Genomic DNA, 27,743 nt, shown 5'->3' with positions numbered 1-27,743 from the left:
TTTCATGTACAGCAGTGTGTGCACACTATGTGCTCTGTATGATGGTGTGTACAGTGTATTTGCACACTGAGGAGTTTGCGGGCGTCCCTCACCTCTCTCTCTCCTCCTGGTGAGCTGCTTCCTCCTGGAGGGTGACCAGCCGATCCTGAGCCTCCTGCAGCTCCTGTTGGATCCCCTCCAGCCGTGTCTCCATCTCCTGATTGGTCACCTTGAGCTGCTGGTTCTCAGCATTGGTTTCCTCCTGTTGACCGCGCAGGGACTCGATCTCCGCCTGGAGCTGAGTTGGGGGTGGGGTGGGGGTGGTGAGAGTGTACACACAGAGGGGATGATCACCATTTCGCATGGAATGTGAGACATGTGCTGACTGGGGTGGCGACATTTGGCCCATCATTGCCATACTAGTGAAATTGAATCCCATCGATTACTCGCATTCTCAACCAGGCATTCTCTCCCCAACGGCCCAACAATAAAGACAAAATTCTGGAACCACTCAACAGATGAGGAGAGAGAAAAACCATTCCTTCTCAGATTGATATCTTCCACTAAAACAGGAAGCTATCCAATCAGAACTCTCTTTTACAGTTCTTATGATTAACTTGAAACATCAGCTCTTTCTCCCTCCACAGACGCTGAATGACCTGCCAAATATTATCAGCATTTAAAGTTCAAAGCAAACTTATTATCGAAGAATGCATACCAAATACAACTCGAGATGGTGCAACCAGCTGGAAAGCTTTCCACGGCACATCTGTAGAAATTTTCAAGTCTTTGGTCACAAACCAAGTCTCCTCAAACTCCTCATGAAATACAGCTGCTGTCATACCTTCTTTCAAATTGCGTTAATATGTTGGGCCCAGGGTATATCTTCAGAGATGTTGACACTCAGGAAAGTGAAACTGTTCACCCTTTCCACTTCTGATCCCTTGACGAGGACCGGTGTGTTTTTCTGCAGCTTCACTTTTCTGATGACTACAATCAATTCCTTGGTCTACCTGAAGTTGAGGACGAGTTTGTTATTGCAACACCACTCAACCAGCTGATCGATCTCACTCCTGTACGCCTCATCGTCACCATCTGAAATTCTTTCCAAATAGTGTTGTTATCGGCAAATCTGTGGATGGAATTTCAGTTGAGCATTGCTACACAGTCGTGGGTGTAGAGAGAGTAGAGCAGTGGGCTAAGAACGCTTCCTTGAGGTATACCAGCGTTGATCATGAGACCAGAGGAGATGTTCTTTCCGATCAGCACAGACTGTGGTCTTCCAGTGAGGAAGTTAAGGATCTTGTTATAGAGGAGGGACAGAGGTCCACGATTTAGAGCTGAGGGAATTCTGGTGTTGACAAAATGCTGGGGTTCTTCACTCCTCCATTTTCCTACAATTGGCCGAACATTTTATCATACCCTGGAATCAGTCTCGAAGTCACCAATGAACTGGCCTGGAGTACAGAGGGGCTCATCAAACACTCTTCACACACTCCCCTCCAGATGCTGACTGTCCCATTAATACTTAACTATTGTATTGTACTGGTGACACAAACTTCCATCCATCTCCACCATCCATTGTCCTTCTATGTCCCTCATCAATCTGATCTGTGGGACCTTGTCAAATATACTGATAAAATCCCTGTAGACAACATCAACTGCTCTCTCCTCATTGCGACTCTCAGAAAAGAATTGAATCCAGTTGTTCAGACAGCAATGACCATTTCACGGCCTCTGTTCAGCCTGGTCTCCTTAAAGACCGATTTCTCCTGCTTCCCCAGAACTTTCCCCAATACTGTGGCCAGCACCGACCTTACCTGCTGGAAAGCTTCATCAGAACATGGTCCCACACCGTCTGCAGGATGATCTGACTCTCTGTAATCAGACAGAGAGGGAGAGAGGGTCAGAAACAGTGAGGTGGGTCTCAGACTTTATTTACTAATACATTTTACTGTCTGTATTCAGAGTGTGTGTACAGTACTGTCTGTGCACACAATGAACGAGGTGTGTGTGTGTGTGTGTGTATCTTCAGACAAGGTCTGTTGTGTGCACATCTACCAATGCTTCTCACATCACTCAGAGTGAGAGTCAACGACACCTGGTCTGTACGTAGAGTGTGGTGTATGTTCACCATACTCATGGTGAAAACATTGTGGGTGATAATGGTGTATTACCCATGCAACAGTGAACAGAATGTGTGTGAGTACTCAGTGAGCATGTTTATAGTCAGTGGCCACCTCCTGTACATAATAAAGTGGCCTCTGAGTGTACGTTCATGGTCTTTGCTGCTGTAGCCCGACAACTTCATGGTTCACCACACACTGTCATTACACGTTGTTATTTGCATTACCGCCGCATGATCTGTAGATATCTATAAGCTCCTGTGCACGTTGATAGGGTGCAGGCAGGTCATATGGTGTGTCGGTCTTCATCGGTCGGGGTTTGAGTCCTGGAGCCACAAGGTAATGTCGCAGATCTATAAAACCCTGGTTTGACCACACTCTGACTATTGTGTTCAGATCTAGTCACCTCATTATAGGAAGGATGTGGAATCTTTACAGAGGGTCCAGAGGAGATTTACCAGGATGCTGCCTCAATTAGAAACCGTGTCTTATGAGGATAGGTTGAGGGAACTGGGGCTTTTCTCTCTGGAGTGAAGGAGGATTGGGAATGACTTGGTAGAGGTGTACAAGATGATAAGAGGCATTGATCGAATGGATAGCCAGAGACTTCCCCAGGTTGGAAATCACTAATATCAGTGGGCATAGGGGAAAATAAAGGGAGATGTCATAGGTAAGTTTTGTTTCACAGAGAGTGGTGAGGTGATGGAACATGCTGTCAGTTGTAAAGATCAATACATTAGTGAGATTTAAGAGGTTCTGAGATAGGCACATGGACGATAACAAAATGTAGGGCTATGTGCAATAGCAGGGTTAGATTTTGAATGGAGTAGGTTAAAAGGTCAGCACAACACCGTGGACTGAAGAGCTGGTCATGTGGAAGGAGAGGACAAAGAGTGTTTGAGAATTGTGCAGTGTGTCAGAGTGTGTGTGCCTGCAGGGTATGTACACGGACTGTGGTGTGTTTGAAATCAGGGTAAGCCACAGGGACGTAGACATCAGAGCAGGATTAGGCCATTTGGCCCATCAAGCCTGCTCCACCATTTTATCATAGCTGATCCATATCCCTCACAATCCTGTTCTGCTGAATTCCCCCAATAACCTTTCACACCTTGACCAATGAAGGTCAGCCTGTGCTTTAAATGCACCCAGTGACCCGACCTCGGCAGCCACCCGTGGAAACGAGTTCCACAGACTCTCCACCCTCAGGCTGAAGAAATTTCTCCTCATCTCAGTTCTTCATGGATATCCCTCAATTTTCAGGCTGTGCCCTCCGGTCCTAGATACCCCAACCAAAGGAAACATGTCCTTCACATCAACTCCATCTAGGCCTTTCAACATCCAATACTTTCAACGAGATGCCCCCCTCATTCTCCTAAATTTCCAGTGAGTACAGGCCCAGAGCCTTCAATCACTGCTCATATCATAACCCTTTCATTCTCAGAATCATTCTCGTGATCCTCCTCTGAACCCTCTGTAACGTCAACACATCCTTTCTTAAACAACGGGCCCAAAACTGCTCACAATATACCAAGTGAGGCCTCACCAATGCCTATTACAGTCTCAGCATTATATCCTTGCTTTAATATTCTCAACCTCTTGAAATGGTAATGGTAACATTGTATTTGCCTTCCTCACTGCCAATCCAACCTGCAAGCTAACCTTCAGGGTATCCTGCATGAGGACTCCCAATTCCCTTTGCAACATGGATTTTTGAATTTTCTCTCCGTTTAGAAAATGGTCTATGCTTTTACTCTACTTATCAAACTGCATGACCGTGTACTTCCTGACACTTCATTCCATCTGCCACCTCTTTGCCCATTCTCCTATTCCGTCTAAGTTGTCTACATCCTAGAGCAGCCTCTCTGCTTCCTCAGCATGACCTGCCCCTCCACATCTCTTCTTACCATCTGCAGACTTGGCAACAAAGCCATCAATTTCATGATCCAAATCATTGACACATAAAGCAAAAAGAAGCGGTACCAACACAGACCCTTGTGATATAACAACTAGTCACTGGCAGCCAATTCGAAAAGGATCTGTTTATTCCCACTCTTTGCCTCCTGCCAATCAGCCAATGCTCTATCAATTCTAGTATCTCTCCAGTAATACTTTGGGTTCTCATCTTGTATAGCACCTGTCAAAAGCTTACTGAAAATCCAAGTACACAACAATCACCGATTCTCATTTGCCTATCCTGCTTGTTTCTTCTTCAAAGAATTCCAACAGATTTGTCAGACAAGATTTTCCATGCTGACTTTGATCTATATTGTCGTGTGCTTCCAATTACCCCAAAACCTCATCCTTATCAATGGATTCCAACACCTTCCCAGCCACTGAGGTCAGGCTAACTGGCCTATAATTTCTTTTCTTCTGCCTCCCTCCCGTCTTGAAGTATGGAGTAACCTTTGGAAATCTTCCAGTACTCCAGAACCATGCCAGAATTTATTGATATTTGGAAGATCATTACTAATACGTCCACAATCTCTACACTTACCTCTTTTAGAACCCTGGGGTGTAGTCCATCTGGTCCAGGTGACTTATCTACCTTCAGACCCTTCAGTTTCCCAAGCATCTTCTCCTTAGCAAAAGCAACTGCACTCATTTCTGACCCCTGACTCTCACGAATTTCCAGCATACTACTCGTATCTCTAACAGTGAAGACTGATGCAAAATACTTATTCAGTTTGTCTGGCATTTCTTTGCCCATTACTATATCTCCAGTGTCATTTTCCAATGATCCAATGTCTACTCTTGCTTTTCTTTTACTCTTTATATATCAGAAAACATGTTTGATATGATTTTTTTATATTATTGGCTAGCTTATCTTGATACTTTATTGTTTCCTCTCTCATGGTTTTTTACAGTTGCCTTCTGTTGGTTTTGAAAAATTTCTCAATCCTCTAATTTCCTACTCAATTTTACTCTATTACATGCCCTCTCTTTTTCTTTTATGTTGGCTTTGACTTCCCTTATCAGCCATGGTTGGGTCATCCTGGCTTTAGAATACTTCCTTTTCTTTGGGATGAACCTGTTCTGCACCTTCCGAATTGTCCCCAGAAACTCCAGCCATTGCTGTTCTGCCATATTCCCTGAGAGTGTCCCCTTCCAATCTTCTCTGGCTATCTTGTCTCTCATGACTCTGTAATCCCTTTATTCCACTGTAATAATGACACATCTGATGTTAGCTTCTCTTTCTCAAATTGCGGACGAATGCTATCATATTATGATCACTGTTTCCAAAGGGATCCTTTACCTTAAGCTCCCTAAGGGTGGAAAGGGTACAGAGGAGATTTACCAGGATGCTGCCTGGTTTAGAGAGTATGCATTATGATCAGAGATTAAGGGAGTTAGGGCTTTACTCTTTGGAGAGAAGGAGGATGAGAGGAGACATGATAGAGGTGTACAAGATAATAAGAGGAATAGATAGAGTGGATAGCCAGCGCCTCTTCCCCAGGGCACCACTGCTCAATATAAGAGGACATGGCTTTAAGGTAAGGGGTGGGAAGTTCAAGGGGAATATTAGAGGAAGGTTTTTTACTCAGAGAGTGGTTGGTGTGTGGAATGCACTGCCTGAATCAGTGGTGGAGGCAGGTACACTAGTGAAATTTAAGAGACTACTAGATAGGTATATGGAGGAATTTAAGGTGGGGGCTTATATGGGAGGCAGGGTTTGAGGGTCGGCACAACATTGTGGGCCGAAGGGCCTGTACTGTGCTGTACTATTCTATGTTCTATGTTCTAATCATATCCGGTTCATTACACAATCCCCAATCCAGAACTGATAATCCTCAATGGGCTCAACCACGGGCAGCTCCAAACAATCCATCTTGGAGGCGTTCCACAAGTTCTCTCCCTTGGAATCCAGCATCCACCTGATTTTTCCAATCTACCTGCATATTGCAATCACCTATGATGAATGTAGCATTGCACTTCTGACAAGCTTTTTCTATCTCCCACTGTAGTTTGTAGACCACATCCCGGTAACAGTTTGGAGGTCTGTATATAATTTGCATCAGGGTCTTCTCACCCTTCTTAACTATACTAACAAGGATTCTACATCTCCTGAACCTATGTCACCTATTTATAAAGGTTTGATTTCATTTTTTACCAGCAAAGTTACTCCTCCTACTCCTCAGCCTACCTGCCTGTCTTTTTGAGAGATTGTGTATCCTTGGATATTAATCTCCCAACTACAATTGTCTTTTAGCCATGACTCTGTGATATCCACAATGTCATACCTGCCAATCTCCAACTCAAATATAGCACCCTCAGCCCTGTATTTGTCACTCTTTTCAATTTTGTCCTCCTTTTACACTACAACCCATCCCACTGACTACAATTTTGCCCTATAGTCTGCCTGTCCTTCTTGACAGTCTCATGATACACTACCTCTGCTTGTAAACCAACAACCCTACCCTCAGATCTCTCCAATCCGCTTCCAATCCCTCTGCAAAATTAGTTTAAACACTCCCCAGTGACTCTGGCAAACTTGCCTCAGTTTCAAGTGTAACCTGTCAATTTTGTACAGGTCAAACTGTCCCCGGAAGAGATCTCAATGATCCAGAAATCTGAAACCCTGCACTTTGCACCAGTTCCTGTAGAGGGTACTTGTATGAAGTGGTGGGTGTGGTCTCCCTCACCTCTCTCTCTCCTCCCGGTGAGCTGCTTCCTCCTGGAGGGTGACTAGCCGATCCTGAGCCTCCTGCAGCTCCCGTTGGATCCCCTGCAGCCGTGTCTCCATCTCCTGATTGGTCACTTTGAGCTGCTGGTTCTCAGCGCTGGTCTCCTCCCGTAGACTGCGCAGGGACTCGATCTCCATCTGGAGCTGGAGTTGGTGGGAGGTGGGGGGAGTGGGATGTGTGGACACAGAGGGGTTGGTCGCCATTTTTCATAGAATGTCAGACATGTAGCACCTTATGTGAGGCCACTTGGCCCATCATTGCCATACTAGTGACATAGAATCCCACTGATAACTCACATTCCGCAGCTCTCTGTTTCTGCCCACCGGTGTTCCACTGAACTGTGGCGTGGGTCTCGGCCTCCCCCTCCTTGACTGGCCATGAGCCTCAGCTACACACTGTTCTTCAGCTGAAACACCTCCTTCAGCTACCCTCCCTCCCACCCACCCAGCCGCTCAATGAACTCAGTGTTCCAGAGATATTAACCTCCACCTTGGGAAATGAGCCTTTTGTGTTCCCGTGGTCGAGGTCTCTCACTGTCCTACACACCTCAATTAAACCTTCATCTTGCGTTCCAAGGGTGTCAACCCAACCGGCCATTCTCTCCCCGACGGTCCAGCAATAATTCAAAAATCTGGAAACCCTCAGCAGACAAGAAGAGAGAGAAACCATTCCCTCTCAGATCGATAACTTCCACTACAACAGCAAGCCACTTCATCAGAACTCACATTTACAGTTCTTATGATTGACCTGAAACATCAGCTCTTTCTCCCTCCACAGACGCTGAGTGACCTGCCAAGTGTTTTCAGCGTTTCAAAGTTCAAAGTAAGTTCATTATCAAAGTATGCAGATAACCTTGAGATTCGTTTTCTTGCAGGCAGCCATGAGTCAAGGAAACACAATAGAATCCATGAAAACTTCCACACAACAAAGACTGAAATGGGTGAAAAAAGAACAAACCGTGCAGCCCATAAGATTGCAAACAAATAATAGAGAGACAATGAAAGCGAGTGGCGGCGGTGGGGCCAGTTCAGTGCTGAGGCAAGTGAAGCCCATGCAGAGTGGGTGGAACTTGTTTGACATGAAGAAGTAAGCAGAACACTCTTTCGACCCCCACCCTCGGCCTTGACTCCTTAACCTTTGTATTCTGACTCGGCACTTAAATCAGTTCATTTTCCACTCTCGGCTTCGATGGTTTTATCTGCCCTGGAATCCACTCCAGCAATGGCCGTACCAGCACTTTGGAAAGTTCAGTTTGTCAAATCCTTCAGGAGAACACAAAAATGTCAGGTCATTCAGAGTTCAAAAGCACGTCTCCGAAAGGGAAATGACAGGCTGTGGATTGCAGTGATCATAGTTCCGAAGGACTATAGTTGGCACACTACTTAGTAGTTTAATGAGCTGTCAACAAAATATTGCCATATATCGATCGCCATCATCATCTTGCAAGTCTCTGTTGATTTCAGATTTCCAGGACCTGCTGTAACTTCGATCTTCAGCAACACTGCAGCCTCAGTAAGCTTTTCGTTCACCTCCTTCACACCCTCTCTGTGCTGACCGTCCTTCCTGTAGAGAGCTGCGTGACGTACACACAATTCCCAGCTACTGTGTTGTACAGTTCCGATACGACCACTCCGCTCACACTCACTGTGCTTTAGACAATAGTGACCTGTGCCGTAAAGTTCCAACACGACAACTCCGCTCACACTGACCTTGATTCAGACAGTAGTGACAAGTGTCGTACCGTTCCGATATGACCACTCTGCTCACACTGACCTTGTTTCAGACAATAGGGACAAGTGTCGTACCGTTCTGACACGACCACTCTGCTCACACTCACCATGCTTCAAACTAATAGTGACAAACACTGTACAGTTCTGACACGACCACTCGGCTCACGCTCACCTTGTTTCAGTGACTGGTGTCCATGATGGAACTGGCTGAGTTTGCAACTTTCTGCAGGTTTTCCCGATCCTGTGCCATGGCCCCTCCGTACCAGACGATGAATCAAACAGTTAGGATGCTCTCCATGGTACATTTGTAGAAATTTTCAAAATTTATTGATGATCCAAGTGTCCTCAAATATCTAATGAAATATAATGGCTGCCGTGCCTTCTTTTTAATAGGTTGGGCCCAAAAAGATGATATTTACACTTGGAAACTTGAAACGGTTCATCCATTCCACTTCTGATCCCTTTATGAGGACTTACCGACATACTCAACCAGCTGATCTATCTCACTCTTGTCTGCCTGCTTGTCACCATCTGAGATTCTGCCAACAATAGTTGTGTCATCGTCAAATTAATAGATGGCATTTGAGCTGTGCTTAGCCACACAGTCGTGGTTGTAGAGAGAGTAGAGCAGTGGGCTAAGAACGCTTCCTTGGGGTGCCCAGTGTTGATCATGAGCAGGGCGGAGATGTTATTTTTGATCCACACAAACTGTGGTCTTCCAGTGAAGAAGCCAAGGATCCAATTGCAGACGGAGGTACAGAGGCCCAGGTTTTAGTGCTTGTTGATTAGTATTGAGAAGATGCGGCTGTTGGTGGTTTGATGGTGGTTGCTCACTCCTCCTTTTTCCTACCATTGGCTGAATATTTCATCGCACCATAGAATCAATCTCCAAGTCACTGATGAACTGAGCAGGAGGTACGCAGGTGATTATCAAACCCCGCTCACCCCTCTTCACACACTCCTCTCCAGATGCTGACTGTCCCATTAATACTTAACTATTGTATTGTACTGGTGACACAAATTTCCATCCATCTCCTCCATCCATTGTCCCTCTATGTCTCTCATCAATCTGATCTGTGGGACTTTGTCAAATATACTGATAAAATCCCTGTAGACAACATCAACTACTCTCCCTCATCGAGACTCAAAGAAAAAATTGAATCCAGTTGTTCAGACACCAATGACCATTTCAAGGCCTCTGATCAGCCTAGTCTCCTTAAAGACCGATTTCTTCTGCTTCCCCAGAACTTTGCCCAATACTGTGGCCGTCACCGACCTTACCTGCTGGAAAGCTTCATCAGAACATGGTCCCACACCATCTGCAGGGTGACCTGACTCTCTGTAATCAGACAGAGAGGGAGAGAGGGTCAGAAACAGTGAGGTGGGTCTCAGACTGAATTTACTGATACATTTTACTGTCTGTGTTTAGAGTGTACAGTACATGATTCTCTGATGAGATATTTGCATTAATGAGCAGGTGTACAGGTATGTAAAGTGGTGACTGAATATTGTGCAGGATAGGACAGCCGTCAAGCTAGAAGGCAGAGAAAACTGTTAATGGAAGGATCCCTCACAGTGTGGAGGAACAGAAGGAGCTTGGGCTCCTTGACCAAAGATCCCTCAAGATAATGGTGTGGTGTGTTGGCCTTCACTTGTTGAGAGTTTGAGTTCAAGAGTATGAGGTAATCTTGCAGCTCTGTAAAAGCCTGGTTAGACCACACTCAGAGTATTGTGTTCATTTCTGGTTGCCACGTTATAGGAAGCATGTGGAAGCTTTAGAGAGTTTTCTGAGGAGATTTACCAGGACGCTGCCTGGAAAGGGAGCATGTCTTATGAGGATAGGTTGAGGGATCGAGGGGCTTTCACTCTGGAGTGAAGGATGATGGGAGGTGACTTGATCGAGGTGTACAAAATGATAAGAGGCCTAGATCAAGTGGACAGCCAGAGTCTTTTTCCCAGGGTAGAAATGGTTAATTCCATAGGGGGAATATTTTTCTGTTTGACAGAAGTATAGGGGGATGTCAAGGGTATTTTTTTTTACACAGAGCGTGCATGGAACATGCTGCCAATGGCAAAGGCCAACACATTAGTGAGACTCTTAGGCAGGCCGATGGATGTTGGAAAAATGGGAGGGAAGGGTTGGATTTACAATGGAGAGGATTAAAGGGTTGGCACAACATTGTGGGCTGAAGGGCCTGTACTGTGGTATACTGTTCATTCATCTATGTCATGTCGAAAGACAGAACTCAGTGTGTGAGTATTGTGCAGTGTGTCAGTGTGTGTCTGCAGGGTGTGTACACAGACTGTGGGGTGTTTGAAATAAGTGTGATATATGAGGGGTGTGTAGAGGACACTTGTATGGAGTGGTGGGTGTGGTCTTCCTCACCTCTCTCTCTCCTCCCGGTGAGCTGCTTCCTCCTGGAGGGTGATCAGCCGATCCTGAGCCTCCTGCAGCTCCCGTTGGATCCCCTCCAGCCGCATCTCCATCTCCTGATTGGTCACTTTGAGCTGCTGGTTCTCAGCGCTGGTCTCCTCCTGTTGACAGCGCAGGGACTCGATCTCCGCCTGGAGCTGGAGGGACACACAGAGCTCGATATAATATAGGCTTCAATCTATGAACAACAATGATCCTTTGGAGGATAATTTCATATCGAGTTCAAAGTTTATAGTTCAAGATAAATTTATTATCAAAGTACATATATGTCACGTATACAACACAGATTCATTTTCTTACAGGCATTCACAGTAAATACAAGAAACACAATCGAATCAATAAAATACCACATCAACAGGATGGACAAATAACCAATGTGCAAAAGATAACAAATTGTGAAAATAATAAATAAATAAATAAATAATATCAATATCTGCCTTTATTTTTTGTGGCAGAGTGCTGTGGCAAAGACGGTCTCTGTAGGGATGCTGGTCAGATCTAACTTACTCAGGAGTGAATATGGGGGTCAATGAAACGGGTTCTCAGAACTCTAACATTAGTCTAATACCGGAGGGAATGCGTTTAAGGCGAGAGAGGGTTAAGTTCAATGAGATGTGTGGGGCTCGGTTTCTTTTAGACAGAGATGGGCGGGTCCCTGCAATGCGCTGTATGGGGTGCTAGTGGAAGCACGTAAGATAGAGGCATTCAAATGGCTCTTTGATAGCCAAATGGACACTGTGCAGGCAGAAGGAATTACTTGGACACTTGACTGCCTATTACGAAGGGGGTGACATGGTAGCATAAAGATATTACCGTGCCAGTGACCTGGGTTCAATTCCTGCCGCTGACTACAAGTTTGTACGATTTCCCTGTGATCGCGTGGGTTTCCTCTGGGTGCTCTGGTTTCCTCCCACATGCAAAGATGCATGGGTTAAGGTTAGTAAGTTGTGAGCGTGCTGTGTTAGTGATGCAATTGTGGTGACATCATCAGACCGTGTTGATCATTGGCGCAAATGGAAGATTTCACCTTATGTTTTGATGAACATTTTAAGAAAAGCTATGCATTTCTGTAATAAAAGCTGGTGGAGGTGTTGCCAGATTGGCTTCCTAGCACTGACCATTAGGCCATAAAACAGGAACAGAATTAGGCCATTCAGCCTATCAAGCCTGCACCACCATTCCATCATGGCTGATTTATTATCCCCCTCAGCCTCATTCTCCCACCTTCACCCCTTAACCTTTCACATCTTGACTAATCCAGAAACTTATCAAACTCTGGGTTAAATATACCCAAAGACTAGGGCTCCACTTTGCAGGACAATATCCTGCAAACTCTCCACATACTCTTCAATGACTCTATGACAATGTTCTGCAAGCTCTCCACACACTGCACATCCTTATCTATCTTTCATTACATAAAATTCTATTCCTGTAAATGCCTGCAAGCAAATGAGACTCAAGGTAACATATGGTAACATATAATAGTAATAGACATCCGTTAGTTTCGTGAGGCCATGGATTTGAGCCTTGGAAGGTTTCCAGGGCACAAGCCTGGGCAAGGTTGTATGGAAGACCGTCAGTTGCCCATGCTGCAAGTCTCCCCTCTCCACGCCACCGATGTTGTCCAAGGGAAGTGCACTAGGGCCGATACAGCTTGGCACTGGTGTCGTCGCAGAGCAATGTGTGGTAACGTATAAAAGCATAAGGAATAAGTGCACAATTAGGCCATTTGGCCTACTCCATCGTGGCTGATTTACTATCCCTCACAACCCCCATTCTCCTGCCTTCTACCTGTAATCTTTCATACCCTGACTAACCAAGGAACTATCAACCTCTGCTTTAAACATACTCAGTAACCTGGCCTCCATAGCTGTCTGTGACAACAAATCCCACAGATTCACCAGTCTCTGGCTAAGGAAATGCTATTGTAAATGGACCTCCCTCTATTCTGAGGCTGTGCTCTCTGGTGCAAGACCCCCCCCCACTACAGGAAGCATCCTCTCCATGCCAACTCTGTCCAGGCCTGTCAATATTCAATACATTTCAGTGAGGTCCCCCCCACCCCCCAAATTCCTCTGAGTTCCAGCGGGTACAGGCCCAGTGTGATCCAATGTTCCTTGTCCCTTTCGTTTTTTAGAATCATTCTTGTGAACCTCCTCTGGGCCCACCTTCAATGCCAGAACATCCTTTCTGAGGGGGATAAGGGTCCCAAAACTGTTCACAATACTCCCAGTGCAGACCGGCCAATGTCTTATAATGCCATAGAAGCTGGCTAGCAATCCCTACCTCTGCGATGACATCGGCTGCTGCGTCTCTCCATGGGGGACCTGCCACCTCCACAAAGACAGCATCTGCAGCCATCACACTGTTCCCCTGCTCGGCAACCTCCAAGTCTTGTGTCCCAGACTCCTGCTGCGGCAGGGGCTCCTCCTCGATGGAGATGATGCGGCTTTCGTGGACCAGGATTTCCCGGCAGGGCTGGAGGCTGACAAGAGGTTGCACCAATCAAAAACAACGGTCTAAGGGCAGCAAGTACTTCTATCACAGGGCTGCAGCACCACACACAGAACGCTGGAGGAGCTCAGCGAGTCAGGCAGCATCTGTGGAGGGGAATAAGCAGTCGACGTTTCGGGCTGAGACCATCAGGACCGGTGAAGGGTCTTGGCTCTGTTTACCCTCCTCCATACGGCCTCTGGATTCCCAGCATCTGCAGAACCTCTTGTGTTTATTAGTTCAGTGCGACAGACCCCGATGAAGAGTCTACAGTCCCAACAAAGGTTCTCAGCCCAAGACGTCGACTATTCATTCCCCTCAACAGACGCCGACTGGCCTGTTGAGTTCCTCCAGCATTTTGTCTGTGTTCTCTGGATTTCCGGAAGCTGCCAAGTGGCTTGCGTTCATGATACCAGGGCCTGAGGTGTTAAATAAAGAGGGGCAGGAGCATAAACACAGATGGTGTGTTAAAAGGCTAACCGGGTGAGCTGATTGTTGCGCTTGGAACGTCGGGAAGATGTAGCAAGGTGGATAAAGTCGATTTTCTCTCGTGGGAATAGGTGGAGTGTCAGACAGCCGAGTTCGATTCCGAGGTTGGACACTGTCTGTGGAGTTTGCATTCTCACTGTTCCCCTCCTGGGTTTTTGCCCGGGCACTCCAGTCTCATCCCACATCCCAAAGACAGGCAGCTTAACTTCTTAATTCTCACTGTTCCCCTCCTGGGTTTCCACCCGGGCACTCCAGTTCCCTCCCACATCCCAAAGACAGGCAGCTTAGCCTGTTAATTAGCCTCATGTGTAGGTCAGAATTAGAATCTGTGGGGAATGGACAGACTGTGGGAGAGAATAAAATAGAATTAACATAGGATGAATGAGGGTCAATTTTAATTTTTTTGGGGTGTTTTCTGGTGCATGATTTGTAGGGATGGTTTTGGGGACCAAGAAGGAAGTTAGGGGATCAAGTTAGAATTTGGGGACAAGGATGAGGAGGAATTAGAGGACTGGTCTGCGTCTAGGCCTTTGCTCTGCATTCGAAGGCCAGTGACGAGTTTGTGGCAGCTGTCAGGTTGGCTGACTACTGAGTACTTTTAGTGTCCTGTCATTGGTGAGACCAGAATTTGAGGCCTAGTTTTCGGAGTCCCATCACTGGCGAATCTGAAGCTCAAGGCCTGGAATTTAGGCCCTCATTCATTGTCATTGCCCAGTCCTGGGTCAATACTGAAGATCAGAATCAGAATCAGAATCAGTTTTATTATCACTGGCATGTGATGTGAAATTTGTTAACTTAGCAGCAGCAGCTCAATGCAATACATGATCTAGCAGAGAGAGAGAAAAAAGTAATAAATAAAATAAAACATAATAACAAATAAACAAGTAAATCAATTACGTATATTGAATAGGTTATTAAAAATGTGCAAAAACAGAAATGCTGTATATTAGAAAAAAGTGAGGTAGTGTCCAAAGCTTCAACATCCATTTAGAAATCAGATTGCAGAGGGGAAGAAGCTATTCCTGAATCGCTGAGTGTGTGCCTTCAGGCTTCTGTACCTCCTACCTAATGGTAACAGTGAGAAAAGGGCATGCTCTGGGTGCTGGAGGTCCTCAATAATGGACGCTTCTTTCTGAGACACCGCTCCTTGAAGACGTCCTGGGTACTTTGTAGGCTAGTACCCAAGATGGAGCTGACTAGATTTACAACCTTCTACAGCTTCTTTCGGTCCTGTGCAGTAGGCCCACCATACCAGACAGTGATGCAGCCTGTCAGAATGCTCTCCACGGTACAACTATAGAGGTTGATAGAAGCCCAGAAGTTGATTGGGGATTCAGAACAAAGCCCGGAGGTCAATCAGGAGCCCAGAAGCTGAGGCCCAAAGGCCGGAGCCCCAAGTCTGTGAATCTCTCTGTTTGCTGAGTAAGTCGGGGCCTGCGTCTGCAAATCCACAAGTCTGCTGGAGGCTGGAGGCTGAAGAAGACAGGCTACCCTGGGGCTAGTGGACTGTGTATGTGGGAGAAAGGGGACGTGTTCGGTTGTTGGTGTTTTGTTGCTTGTTGTGTCCTGTGTTGTTCTGATGAACGTTGTGGGTGTGCATTGTGGGCAACACTTGCGGGCTGCCCCCAGCGTACCCTTAGGCTGTGTTGGCTGTTCACACAAATGACACATTTCACTGTGTGTGATGAATAATTCTGAACATGAATGTGAATATGTGGCTGGCCGTACATACAGACTCGGTGGGCTGAAAGGTTTGCACCTGTGTGGTACTTCTTGGTGACTCTAATAATAAGGATGCATTATCTTCAAGATAGGTGACCCCAGACCAGAGAGACCGCTGAAACAGCATTTCACACCAGGGCCACCTGGAATTCACTCGGCCAAAGGCTACACGTGCCTACAGCCCGAGAGGCTAAACTGTGGGGAGAATTATTTTCTGTCCATTGATATTGGAGATAATGCCGCAGGAATTCTGCAGATACTGAAAATCCAGAGCAAAACACACAAAATGCTGGAGGAACTCAGCGGGTGAGGCAGCATCTGTGGAGAGGATCAAAGGTTGTGATGAAGGGTCATAGCCCAGAACGTTAACTGTTCATTTCCCTCTACAGATACCGCCTGACCTGAGGAGACACACATCAGACATCTCTCTCTGTTATTCAATGGCCAAGGCAGCTCTATTTAATGAGGAAAGTTGTCCAAGGAGATACAACACTTACTCTTCAGACTGTAGGTTCCTTGGCCTTGTGTCCTGAAAGGGAAAAAACTGATGATTATAAACTGAAAAGCAGACGATCCCCAGACCCACACTCATCTTTGCCAGTTCAGCAGACAATCCCCAATCCCTCCCTGGACATCTCTCCCATTTCAGCAGACAATTCCCAGTCTCACTGGCCATCTTTCCCATTTCAGCAGACAATTCCCAGTCTCATTGACGATCTTTCCCAGTTCAGCAGACAATTTTCAGTCTCACTGGTGATCTTTCCCAGTTCAGCAGACAATTCCCAGTCTCACTGGCCATCTTTCCCATTTCAGCAGACAATTCCCAGTCTCACTGGCCATCTTTGCCAGTTCAGCAGACAATTTTCAGTCTCATTGGCGATCTTTCCCATTTCAGCAGACAATTCCCAGTCTCACACTCATCTTTCCCACTTCAGCAGAGGATCACCAGGCCCTCACTTGCCATCTTTCCCAGTTCAGCAGCCCCTCCTTCCATCACTTCATTTCACTTTGGAAGGATTTAACACAAGCTCTCCAACAGCACAGTTAATCGTAGCAGAACTAGGCTAGTTAGTCCATCGAGTCTGCTCCACCATTCCATCATGGCTGATTTATTTTCCTTCTCAACCCCAGTCTCCTGCCTTCTGTCTGTATCCTTTGATGCCCTGAATAATCAAGAACCTATCAACCTCCACTTTAAATTTACTCAAAGACTTGGTTTCCACAGCTCTCCCAGTAATGAGATGTTCACTGCCCTCAAAGCCAGATCCTATTTCCTATTGCTGAGCCTTTGGTATCATCAATTGGGATGGGAGAGGTTCCGGAGGATTGGAGGGTTGCAGATGTTGTTCCTTTATTCAAGAGAAGGAGTAGAGATAGCCCAGGAAATTGTAGACCAGTGAGTCTTACTTCAGTAGTTGATAAGTTGATGGAAAAGATCCTGAGAGGCAGGATTTATGAACATTTGGAGAGGCATAATATGATTCAGAATAGTCAGCATGGCTTTGTCTCACGAGCCTGATTGAATTTTTTGAGGATGTGACTAAACACATTGATGAAAGAAGAGCGGTAGATGTACTGTATATTGATTTCAGCAAGGCATTTGATAAGGTCCCCCATGCCAGGCTTATTGAGAAAGTGAGGTGGCATAGGACCCAAGGGGACCTTGCTTTGTGGATCCAGAACTGGCTTGCCCACAGAATGTAAAGAGTGGTTGCAGATGCGTCATATTCTGCATGGAGGTCGGTGACCAGTGCTGTGCCTCAGGGACCCCCTTCTCTTCGTGATTTTTGTAAATGACTTGGATGAGGAAGTGGAGGGATGGTTAGTAAATTTGCTGATGGTACAAGGTTGGGATGTTGTAGATAGTGTAGTGGGTTGTCAGAAGTTACAGCGGGACATTGATAGGATGCAAAACTAGGCTGAGAAGTGGCAGATGGAGTTCAACCCAGATAAGTGTGAGGTGGTTCATTTTGGTAGGTCAAATATGATGGTAGAATATAGTATTAATGGTAAGACTCTTTGCAGTGTGGAGGATCAGAGGGATCTTGGGGTCCAAGTCCATAGGACACCCAAAGCTGCTGTGCAGGTTGACTCTGTGGTTAAGAAGGCATATGGTGTATTGGCCTTCATCAACCGTGGGATTGAGTTTAAGAGCTGAGAGTAATGTTACAGCTATATAGGACCCTGGTCAGACCACACTTGGAGTACTGTGCTCAGTTCTGGTCACCTCACTACAGGAAGGATGTGGAAACTATAGAAAGGGTACAGAGGAGGTTTACAAGGATGTTGCCTGGATTGGGGAGCATGCCTTATGAAAATAGATTGAGTGAACTTGGCCTTTTCTCCTTGGAGCGATGGAGGATGAGAGGTGACCAGATAGAGATGTGTAAGATGATGAGAGGCATTGATCATGTGGATAGTCAGAGGCTTTTTCCCAGGTCTGAAATGGCTAGCACGAGAGGGCACAGTTTTAAGGTGCTTGGAAATAGGTACAGAGAAGATGTCAGGGGTATGTTTTTTACGCAGAGAGTGGTGAGTGCGTGGAATGGGCTGCCAGCGACGGTGGTGGAGGTGGATACGATAGGGTCTTTTAAGAGACTTCTGAATAGATACATGGAGCTTAGAAAAATAGAGGGCTATGGGTAACCCAAAGTAATTTCTAAAGTAAGTACATGTTCAGCAGAGGATTGTGGGCCGAAGGGCTTGTATTGTGCTGAAGGTTTTCTATGTTTCTATTAGGTGAAATGCTTTCCAGCACCATCTGTAGGATCAGGGTTCAATTCCTGCCACTGTCTGTATATTCTCCTCATGACCATGTAGGGATCCTCCCACGTTCCAAAGATAAACAGGTCAGGGTCACTGAGTTGTGAACATGCCATGTTGGTGCCAGAAACGTGGCCACACTTGTGGGCTGCCCAGCACAATCCTCACTGATTTCACTTGACGCTAACGATGAATTTCACTGTGTGCTTCGATGTACATGTGACAAATAGCGCTATTCTTTAGCATCACACATAAATGCTGAAGAAATTAGCAGGTCAGGCAGCATCTATGGGGATGAATAAATAGTTGACGTTTCGGGCCAAGACCCTTCATCAGGACTGAAAAGGAAGGGGGGGGCGCGGAGAGGCCAGAATGAAAAAGTGGGGCAAGGAGAAGGAGGACAATCTGGAAGATGATAGATGAAGCCAGGTGGGTGGAAGAGGTGAAAGGCTGGAGAGGAAGAAATCTGATAGGAGAGGAGAGGGGAACATAGGGGAAAGGAAAGGAGGAGGGGAATCAGGGGGAGGTGATAGGAATGTGAGAAGAGGTAAGAGGCCAGAGTGCAGAATAAAAGAAGAAGGCGGCGGGTGGAGTATTTTTTACTGGAAGGGGAAACAAATATTCATACCATCAAGTTGGAGGGTCCCCAGATGGAATATAAGATGCTGTTCCTCTATCCTGAGGATGATGTCATCTTGGCCACAGACCGACATGTTTGGAATTAAAATGTTTGGCTACCAGGAAGTTCAGCTTGTACCCAATGGAGTGGAGATGCTCGACGAAGTGGTCCCCCAATTTACGATTGGTCTTACCAAAGTAGAGGAGGCCACATTGGGAGCACCAGATACAGTTCACAGGTGAAGTGTTGCCTCATCTGGAAGGACTATTTGGGGCCCTGAATGGACGCTAATATTTTACTCTTTTGCCTGCACCGTGTTAACTGGGGGGAGAGCTTTGCAGGAGCAAGGGCCTTTGCTGCTTCACAGAACGAGGGCCTTTGCTGCTCGCCAGATCACTGACTGTCTCTCAGAGCTGCTCTTTAAAAACACGCAGAGGGAAACTGCCCTTTGGCCCAGCTGAAACCCCCGACTTCATTACCTTCTCACTGTGCAGAGATTGGTCCCACTGTCTGTAATGAAATGAAAGACTCAGTTAGATGTGGGGAGAGGCAGTGTGGTATTGAGAGTGTCACTGGCCACATTATCCTCACCTCATGCATTTCAGCCCCAAGAGCCTGACCAGGGTCAGGGAGTCAGAGCCTGTCCTTGGCCAATCACGTGGATGCCACAGGGAAGAGAGGGCACAGGACATGCCCTCTTCTCATAACTACAATCAGGGAGAATTGAGCACATCTACGAGGAGCAGCATCCATCATCAAGGACCCCCACCACCCAGGCCATGCTCTCTTCTCACCACTACCATTGGGAAGGAGGCACAGGAGCCTTAAACCACCCAGTTCAGGAACCATTATTACCCCTCAACCATCAGGTTCGTGAACCAGAGTGGATAACTTTACTCACCACAACAGTGAACTGATTCCACAACCTACAGACTCACTTTCAAGGAGTCTACATGTCTATCTACTTATTTGTATTTGCTCAGTTTGTCTCCTTTGTTTGTCAGTCTTTGTCTGTAGGTTTTCATTGGTTTTGTTGTATTGCTTTGTTCAGTTGTGAATGCCCACAAGAAAATGAATCTCAGGGTTGTATTTGGTGACCCATAGGTACTTCAATAATAAGTTTACTTTGGATCTCAAACTTTGAGGGGGGGGGGGGGTACAGGAGCCTGATAACTCACACTCGATATTTAGGAACAGCTTCTTCCGCTCCACCATCAGATTCCTGAATGGTCCATTAACCCATGAACTCCATCTCACATTTTCACTACTTATTTGTTGAATTTTTCTTTAATTTTTAATATATTTCTTATCGTACCCCTTAGAAACTTTAATGCATTGCACACTACTACTGCTGTAAAGCAACAAATTCCAGGACATACACTCAGTGGCCACTATCAGGTGCACCCGATCACCTGTCCGTTATCAGCCAACCACGTGGCAGCAACTCAGTGTACAAAAGCATGCAGACACAGTCAAGAGGTTCACTTGTTGTTCAGACCAGACATCAGAATGGGGAAGAAATGTGATCTAAGTGATCTTGACCATGGGCATTTCTGCCCACACAACAGCTGCTGGCTGGATTTTATTTGCTTCCTGCACTATTCCCTGTAAATTCTAGAGACTGTCATGCATGAAGGTCCCAAGAGATTCTGAAATATTCAGACCATCCCAGCAATCAGCCACCAACAATCACTCCACTTGACCATTGTCTGCAAGCTTTTATGCACTGAGTTGCTGCCATGTGATTGGCTGATTAGATATCTGCATTAATGAGCAGGTGTAGCTGATAATGTGGCCACTGAGTACATGTGTCACCATTCATTTTCTTGCAGGCATTCATAGTAGAACAAGGAAATACAATAGAATCCAAGAAAAACTACAAAGACAGACAGCAAATGTGCAAAAGGCATACTGTGAAAAAAGATAATAATAGTAATAATTGAGCAAATAACAATCTGAGAACGTGAGATGAAGAATGCTTGAAAGTCAGTCTGTAGGTTCTGGAGTCAGTTTGGTGTTGAGACGAATGGAGTTATCCACCCCGGTTCAGGAGTCTGATGGCTGAGGGGAAGTAACTGTTCCTGAACCTGCTGGTGTGAATCCTGGGGCTTTCTCCAAATGTACTTCCTTCCAATGGCAGCAGTGAGGAGCGGGCATGGCTTGCTTGGTGAGGGTCATTGATGATGGAGGCTGCATTCCTGTGGCAGTGCGACGTGTAGACGTGCTCAGTGATACTTGCTGGACAACATGGACGTGACTGTCCGAGGGGTCTGACAGGGACGTACTGACCGAGGGGCTCTGACGTGAAGTATTGTCAGTGATTATATTTCATTAGGAGTTTGAAGAGGATTGGTATGTCCCTAAAGACTCTTGCTAATCTCTGCAGATTATCATGGAGAGCATTCTAACTGGTTGCATCACCGTCTGGTATGGAGGGGCCACCCCACAGGATGGGAAAAAGCTGCAAGTGTTGCACCTTAGCCAGTTCCATCGTGGACACTGGCCACACCAGCATCGAGCACATCTTCAAAAAACAACGCCTCAAAAAGGTGGCACGCATCATCAATGACCCCATCACCCAGGACATGCCCTCTTCTCATTGGCACCATCAGGGAGGAGGGACAGGAACCTGAAGGCACACACTCTATGCTTTAGAAATAATTTCTTCCCCTCCGCCATCAGATTTCCAAACGATCCATATTATTATTCTTTGGTTTTGCATTATTTATTTATTTTGCTATTTACAGTAATTTTTATATATTTGCTCTGTAGTGCTGCACAAAGCAATCAATTCCATGCCATAAAAGGCAATGTGATCAACTCCTCTCTGATACTCTGCAGTGTTTACATGAACTTTGAAACATACGTGTCATGTGGGGAGAGTATATCTGTGTGTGTAGTCGAGGCACCAAGTGTGAGCTGTGCGTGTGTGGACTAGAACCTGTGTCGATCCCGAGCCTCCTCCAGTTCCCGTTGGATCCCCTCCAGCCGTGACTCCATCTCCCGATTCAGCACTTTGAGCTGCTCGTTCTCAGCACTGGTCTCCTCCTGTTGACCGCGCAGAGACTCGATCTCTGCCTGGAGCTGGGGGGTGGAGGGAGGGCAAACACAGCAATAAAGGTGATAAGAAATAGATCAAGTTAGAAACGTAGAAACCTACAGCACAATACAGGCCCCTTGGCCCACAAAGCTGTGCCAAACATGCCCCTACCTTAGAAATTACCTAGGGTGACCCAGAGCCCTTTATTTTACTAAGTTACCTACCATTTACCTCAGAACTTGTACAGGCTCCGGGAAGGAATTCCCCTTCCATGTATTTGATCTCTTTCTTCTGAGAATGAGCAGACATCCTGGCAGCAGATTCATGGAACATAGTACATAGAACACAGACCGGGGAACAGTACAGACACAGAGAGACAATATATACACACATACAGATAGAACACAGACCGGGAAACAGTACAGACACAGAGAGACCATATACACACACAGGTACCAACAGATCACAGACCAGGGAACAGTACAGACACAGAGAGACCATATACACACACATACAGATAGAACACAGACCGGGGAACAGTACAGACACAGAGAGACCATATACACACACAGGTACAGATAGAACACAGACCGGGGAACAGTAAAGACACAGAGAGCCCATAGGCACACACACATACAGACACAGAGTGTCCATACACACACTCCAGAAAAGGCTCCCTTTTTTCCCACTCTTTGTCTCCTGCCAATCAGCCAATCCTCTATCCAAGCTGGTATCATTCTTCTAATATCACAGGGTCTTATCTTGTTAAGCAACCTCATGTGCAACACATTGTCAAAGGTCTTCCGAAAATCCTAGGACACAATATTTACAGATTCTCCTTTGCCTATCCTGCTTGTTACTTCTTCATAAAATTTCATCAGAGTGTCAAGCGAGATTTCCGCTTAAGGAAACCATGCTAACTTTGGACTATGTTATCATGTGCCTCTAAGTACCCTGAAATCTCATCCTTAATAATAGACTCCAAAGTCTTTCCAACCACTGAATTCAGGCTAACTGCCCTTAATTCCCTTTCTTCTGCTTCTCTCCCCAGCTCTTTAATTCCCTTTACTCCGCTGCAGTACAGATATATCTGACTTTTGTTTCTTCCTCCCAAATTGCAGGGTGAGTTCTGTCATAATATGATAACTGACTTCTAAGAGCTCCTTTACCTTAAGCTCTCTAATCAAATCCACTTCATTACACAGCACTCAATCCAGAATGGCCTTTCCCCTGGTGGGCTCACCCACAAGCTGCTCTAAAAAGCCATCTCATAGACACTCAACAAATTCACTCTCCTGGGATCCAGCACCAACCCAATTTTCCTGATCTACGGTGATGGTAAGAATTGGAGGAGATGGCAGTTGAATGCGTGGCTGAGGAGTTGGTGCAGGGAGCAGGGTTTTGGATTTTTGGATCATTGGGATCTCTTCTGGGGAAGGTGGGACCTGTACAGATTGGATGGCTTGCACCTGAACTCGAGGGGGAGAAATATCCTTGCAGATAGGTTTGCTAGCATGGTTCGGGAGGGTTTAAACTAATTTGCGAGGGGGATGGGACCCAGAGTGATAGAGCAGTGAAAGAAGTGCATGGAGTAAAGCCAGATCTAACATACAGAGAGGCTTTGAGGAAAGAGAAGCAGAATAAACGGTGTAAAGACAGTAAGGCAGAAGGGCTGAAATGTGTGTACCTCAATGCAAGAAGCATCAGGAACAAAGGTGATGAACTGAGAGCTTGGATACGTATATGGAATTCTGATGTAGTGGCCATTACAGAGACTTGGCTAGCACCAGGGCAGGAATGGATTCTCAATATTCCTGGATTTCAGTGCTTTAAAAGGGATAGAGAGGGTGGAAAAAGGGGAGGAGGGGTGGCATTACTGGTCAGGGATACTATTACAGCTACAGAAAGGGTGGGTAATGTAGCAGAATCCTCTTTTGAGTCAATATAGGTGGAAGTCAGGAACAGGAAAAGAGCAGTTACTCTATTGGGGGTATTCTATAGGCCCCCTGGTAGCAGCAGAGATACAGAGGAGCACATTGGGAGGCAGATTTTGGAAAGGTGCAAAAATAACAAGACTGTTATCATGGGTGACTTTAACTTCCCTAATATTGATTGGCACCTGATTAGTTCCAAGGGTTTAGATGGGGCAGAGTTTGTTAAGTGTGTCCAGGATGGATTCCTGTCACAGTATGTGGACAGGCCGACCACGGGGAATGCCATACTAGATCTAGTACTAGGTAATGAACCGGGTCAGGTCACAGATCTCTCAGTGGGTGAGCATCTGGGGGACAGTGACCACCACTCCCTGGCCTTTAGCATTATCATGGAAAAGGATAGAATCAGAGAGGACAGGAAAATTTTTAATTGGGGAAAGGCAAATTATGAGGCTATAAGGCTAGAACTTGCGGGTGTGAATTGGGATGATGTTTTTGCAGGGAAATGTACTATGGACATGTAGTCGATGTTTAGAGATCTCTTGTGGGATGTTAGGGATAAATTTGTCCCGGTGAGGAAGGTAAAGAATGGTAGGGTGAAGGAACCATGGGTGACAAGTGAGGTGGAAAATCTAGTCAGGTGGAAGAAGGCAGCATACATGAGGTTTAGGAAGCAAGGATCAGATGGGTCTATTGAGGAATATAGGGAAGCAAGAAAGGAGCTTAAGAAGGGGTTGAGAAGAGCAAGGAGGGGGCATGAGAAGACCTTGGTGAGTAGGGTAAAGGAAAACCCCAAGGCATTCTTCAATTATGTGAAGAAAAAAAGGATGACAGGAGTGAAGGTAGGACCGATTAGAGATAAAGGTGGGAAGATGTGCCTGGAGGCTGTGGAAGTGAGCGAGGTCCTCAATGAATACTTCTCTTCGGTATTCACCAATGAGAGGGAACTTGATGATGGTGAGGACAATATGAATGAGGTTGATGTTCTGGAGCATGTTGATATTAAGGGAGAGGAGGTGTTGGAGTTGTTAAAATACATTAAGACAGATAAGTCCCCGGAGCTTGACGGAATATTCCCCAGGCTGCTCCACGAGGTGAGAGAAGAGATTGCTGAGCCTCTGGCTAGGATCTTTATGTCCTCGTTGTCCACGGGAATGGTACCGGAGGATTGGAGAGAGGCAAATGTTATCCCTTTTTTCAAAAAAGGTAGTAGGGATAGTCCGGGTAATCATAGACCAGTGAGCCTTACGTCTGTGGTGGGAAAGCTGTTGGAAAAGATTCTTAGAGATAGGATCTATAGGCATTCAGAGAATCATGGTCTGATCAGGGACAGTCAGCATGGCTTTGTGAAGGGCAGATCGTGTCTAACAAGCCTGAGAGAGTTCTTTGAGGAGGTGACCAGGCATATAGATGAGGGTAGTGCAGTGGATGTGATCTATATGGATTTTAGTAAGGCATTTGACAAGTTTCCACACGGTAGGCTTATTCAGAAAGTTAGAAGGCATGGGATCCAGGGAAGTTTGGCCAGGTGGATTCAGAATAGGCTTGCCTGCAGAAGGCAGAGGGTGGTGGTGGAGGGAGTACATTCAGATTGGAGGATTGTGACTAGTGGTGTCCCACAAGGATCTGTTCTGGGACCTCTACTTTTCGTGATTTTTGTTAACGACCTGAATGTGGGGGTAGAAGGGTGGGTTGGCAAGTTTGCAGATGACACAAAGGTTGGTGGTGTTGTAGATAGTGTAGAGGACTGTCAAAGATTGCAGAGAGACATTGATAGGATGCAGAAGTGGGCTGAGAAGTGGCAGATAGAGTTCAACCCAGAGAAGTGTGAGGTGGTACACTTTGGAAGGACAAACTCCAAGACAGAGTAGAAAGTAAATGGCAGGATACTTGGTAGTGTGGAGGAGCAGAGGGATGTCAGGGTACATGTCCACAGATCCCTGAAAGTTGCCTCACAGGTGGATAGGGTAGTTAAGAAAGCTTATGGGGTGTTAGCTTTCATAAGTCGAGGGATAGAGTTTAAGAGTCGCGATGTAATGATACAGCTCTATAAAACACTGGTTAGGCCACACTTGGAGTACTGTGTCCAGTTCTGGTCACCTCACTATAGGAAGGATGTGGAAGCATTGGAAAGGGTACAGAGGAGATTTACCAGGATGCTGCCTGGTTTAGAAAGTATGCATTATGATCAGAGGTTAAGGGAGCTAGGGCTTTACTCCTTGGAGAGAAGGAGGATGAGAGGAGACATGATAGAGGTGTACAAGATAATAAGAGGAATAGATAGAGTAGATAGCCAGCACCTCTTCCGCAGGGCACCACTGCTCAATACAAGAGGACATGGCTTTAAGGTAAGGGGTGGGAAGTTCAAGGGGGATATTAGAGGAAGGTTTTTTACTCAGAGAGTGCTTGGTGTGTGAAATGCACTGCCTGAGTCAGTGGTGGAGGCAGATACACTAGTGAAGTTTAAGAGACTACTAGACAGGTATATGGAGGAATTTAAGGTGAGGCGTTATATGGGAGGCAGGGTTTGAGGGTCGGCACAACATTGTGGGTCGAAGGGCCTGTACTGTGCTGTACTATTCTATGTTCTATGTTCTATGTTCTACTTGCATACTGAAATCCCCCCTGACTATCGTAACATTGTCCTTTTGACATGCATTTTCTAAATCCTATTGTAATTAGTAGCCTACATCTTAACCACTGTTCGGAGGGCTGTATGTAATGAGTGCCACGTTTTCCACCCTTACTTTAACTCTACCAACAAGGATTCTGCATCTTCTGATCCTGTGTCACCTCTTTCCAAGATTTGATTTCATTTTTTTCCAATAGAGCCATCCTATCCTCTCTGGCTTCCTGCCCTTTCAATACAATGTGTATCCTTGGATGTTAAGCTCCCAAGTATAATCTTCTTTCAGCCACGACTCAGTGGTGCCCACAATGTCATACCTGTCAATCTCTAACTGCACTGCAAGGTCATCTGCCTTATTTCAAAATACTGCATGCATTTAAATGTCACACATTCAGTCCTGCATACATGACGTTTTCAGTTTTGTCCCCCTTTAAAATTGCAGCCCATCCCACTGACTGCAGTTTTGCCCCATCATCTGCCTGTCCTTCCTGACAGTCTCACTACACACTGCCTCTACCTGTATACCAACTTCCCTATCCTCAGCCCTGTCACCCTGCTTCCCATCTCTGGGCTAACCCCATTATCCCATCTCCCTATCACTGGTCCAATATGGGAAATGGGATAATGGGGTTAGCCCAGGGAAACAACGGGGTCTCCAGGGATGGGACGGGTGTCAGGAGCTTGTTTTGTGATGCCGGGGGATCTTGGGCTCCATCCCTTAAAGATGCTGTGCAAGCTGATCAGGTGCTTACGAAGGCCTGTGGTCTGTTGGCTTTCGTTAGTTGGGGGACTGAGTTCAAGAGCCATGAGGTAATGTTGTAGCTCTGTAAAACCCTGGTTAGGTCACACTTGGAATATTGTTCCGTTCTGATCACCTCATTATAGGAAGGATGAGGAAGCTTTAGAGAGAGTGCAGAGGAGATTTATCAGGATTCCTTCCCGAACTGGAGAACATGACTTACCAGGACAAGTTGAATAAGTTCGGGCTTTCCTCTTTGGAGTGATGGAGGATGAGAGGTAACTTGATAAAGGTGAAGAAGATCATAGGAAACACAGACTGAGTAGACAGCCAGCCATTTTCCCGGGGTGGAAATGGCTAATAG

At 46.1% G+C, this 27,743-nt stretch overlaps 1 protein-coding gene across 3 annotated transcripts in view; it reads right to left on the bottom strand.

Annotated features, from left to right (window-relative positions):
* The window catches only part of LOC140195254 (uncharacterized), a 170,231-nt gene that overhangs the window by 101,129 nt on the left and 41,359 nt on the right, over positions 1 to 27,743 (bottom strand). For all 3 annotated transcript variants that reach the window (XM_072253303.1, XM_072253305.1, XM_072253304.1), the window contains exons 10-17: positions 21,979 to 22,121; positions 19,517 to 19,547; positions 16,153 to 16,184; positions 13,238 to 13,436; positions 10,904 to 11,088; positions 9,799 to 9,856; positions 6,746 to 6,930; positions 1,800 to 1,857 (exon numbers count right to left, since the gene is read on the bottom strand). In XM_072253303.1, coding sequence (XP_072109404.1) covers positions 1,800 to 1,857; positions 6,746 to 6,930; positions 9,799 to 9,856; positions 10,904 to 11,088; positions 13,238 to 13,436; positions 16,153 to 16,184; positions 19,517 to 19,547; positions 21,979 to 22,121 — 891 coding nt within the window. The remainder of the gene's footprint in view (positions 1 to 1,799; positions 1,858 to 6,745; positions 6,931 to 9,798; positions 9,857 to 10,903; positions 11,089 to 13,237; positions 13,437 to 16,152; positions 16,185 to 19,516; positions 19,548 to 21,978; positions 22,122 to 27,743) is intronic.

This window comes from Mobula birostris, chromosome 3, assembly GCF_030028105.1.
Source record: "Mobula birostris isolate sMobBir1 chromosome 3, sMobBir1.hap1, whole genome shotgun sequence".
Classification (NCBI taxonomy): Eukaryota; Metazoa; Chordata; class Chondrichthyes; order Myliobatiformes; family Myliobatidae; genus Mobula; species Mobula birostris.
Note: the sequence above shows the minus strand (reverse complement) of the source record. Positions and strands in the feature narration are given on the sequence as shown.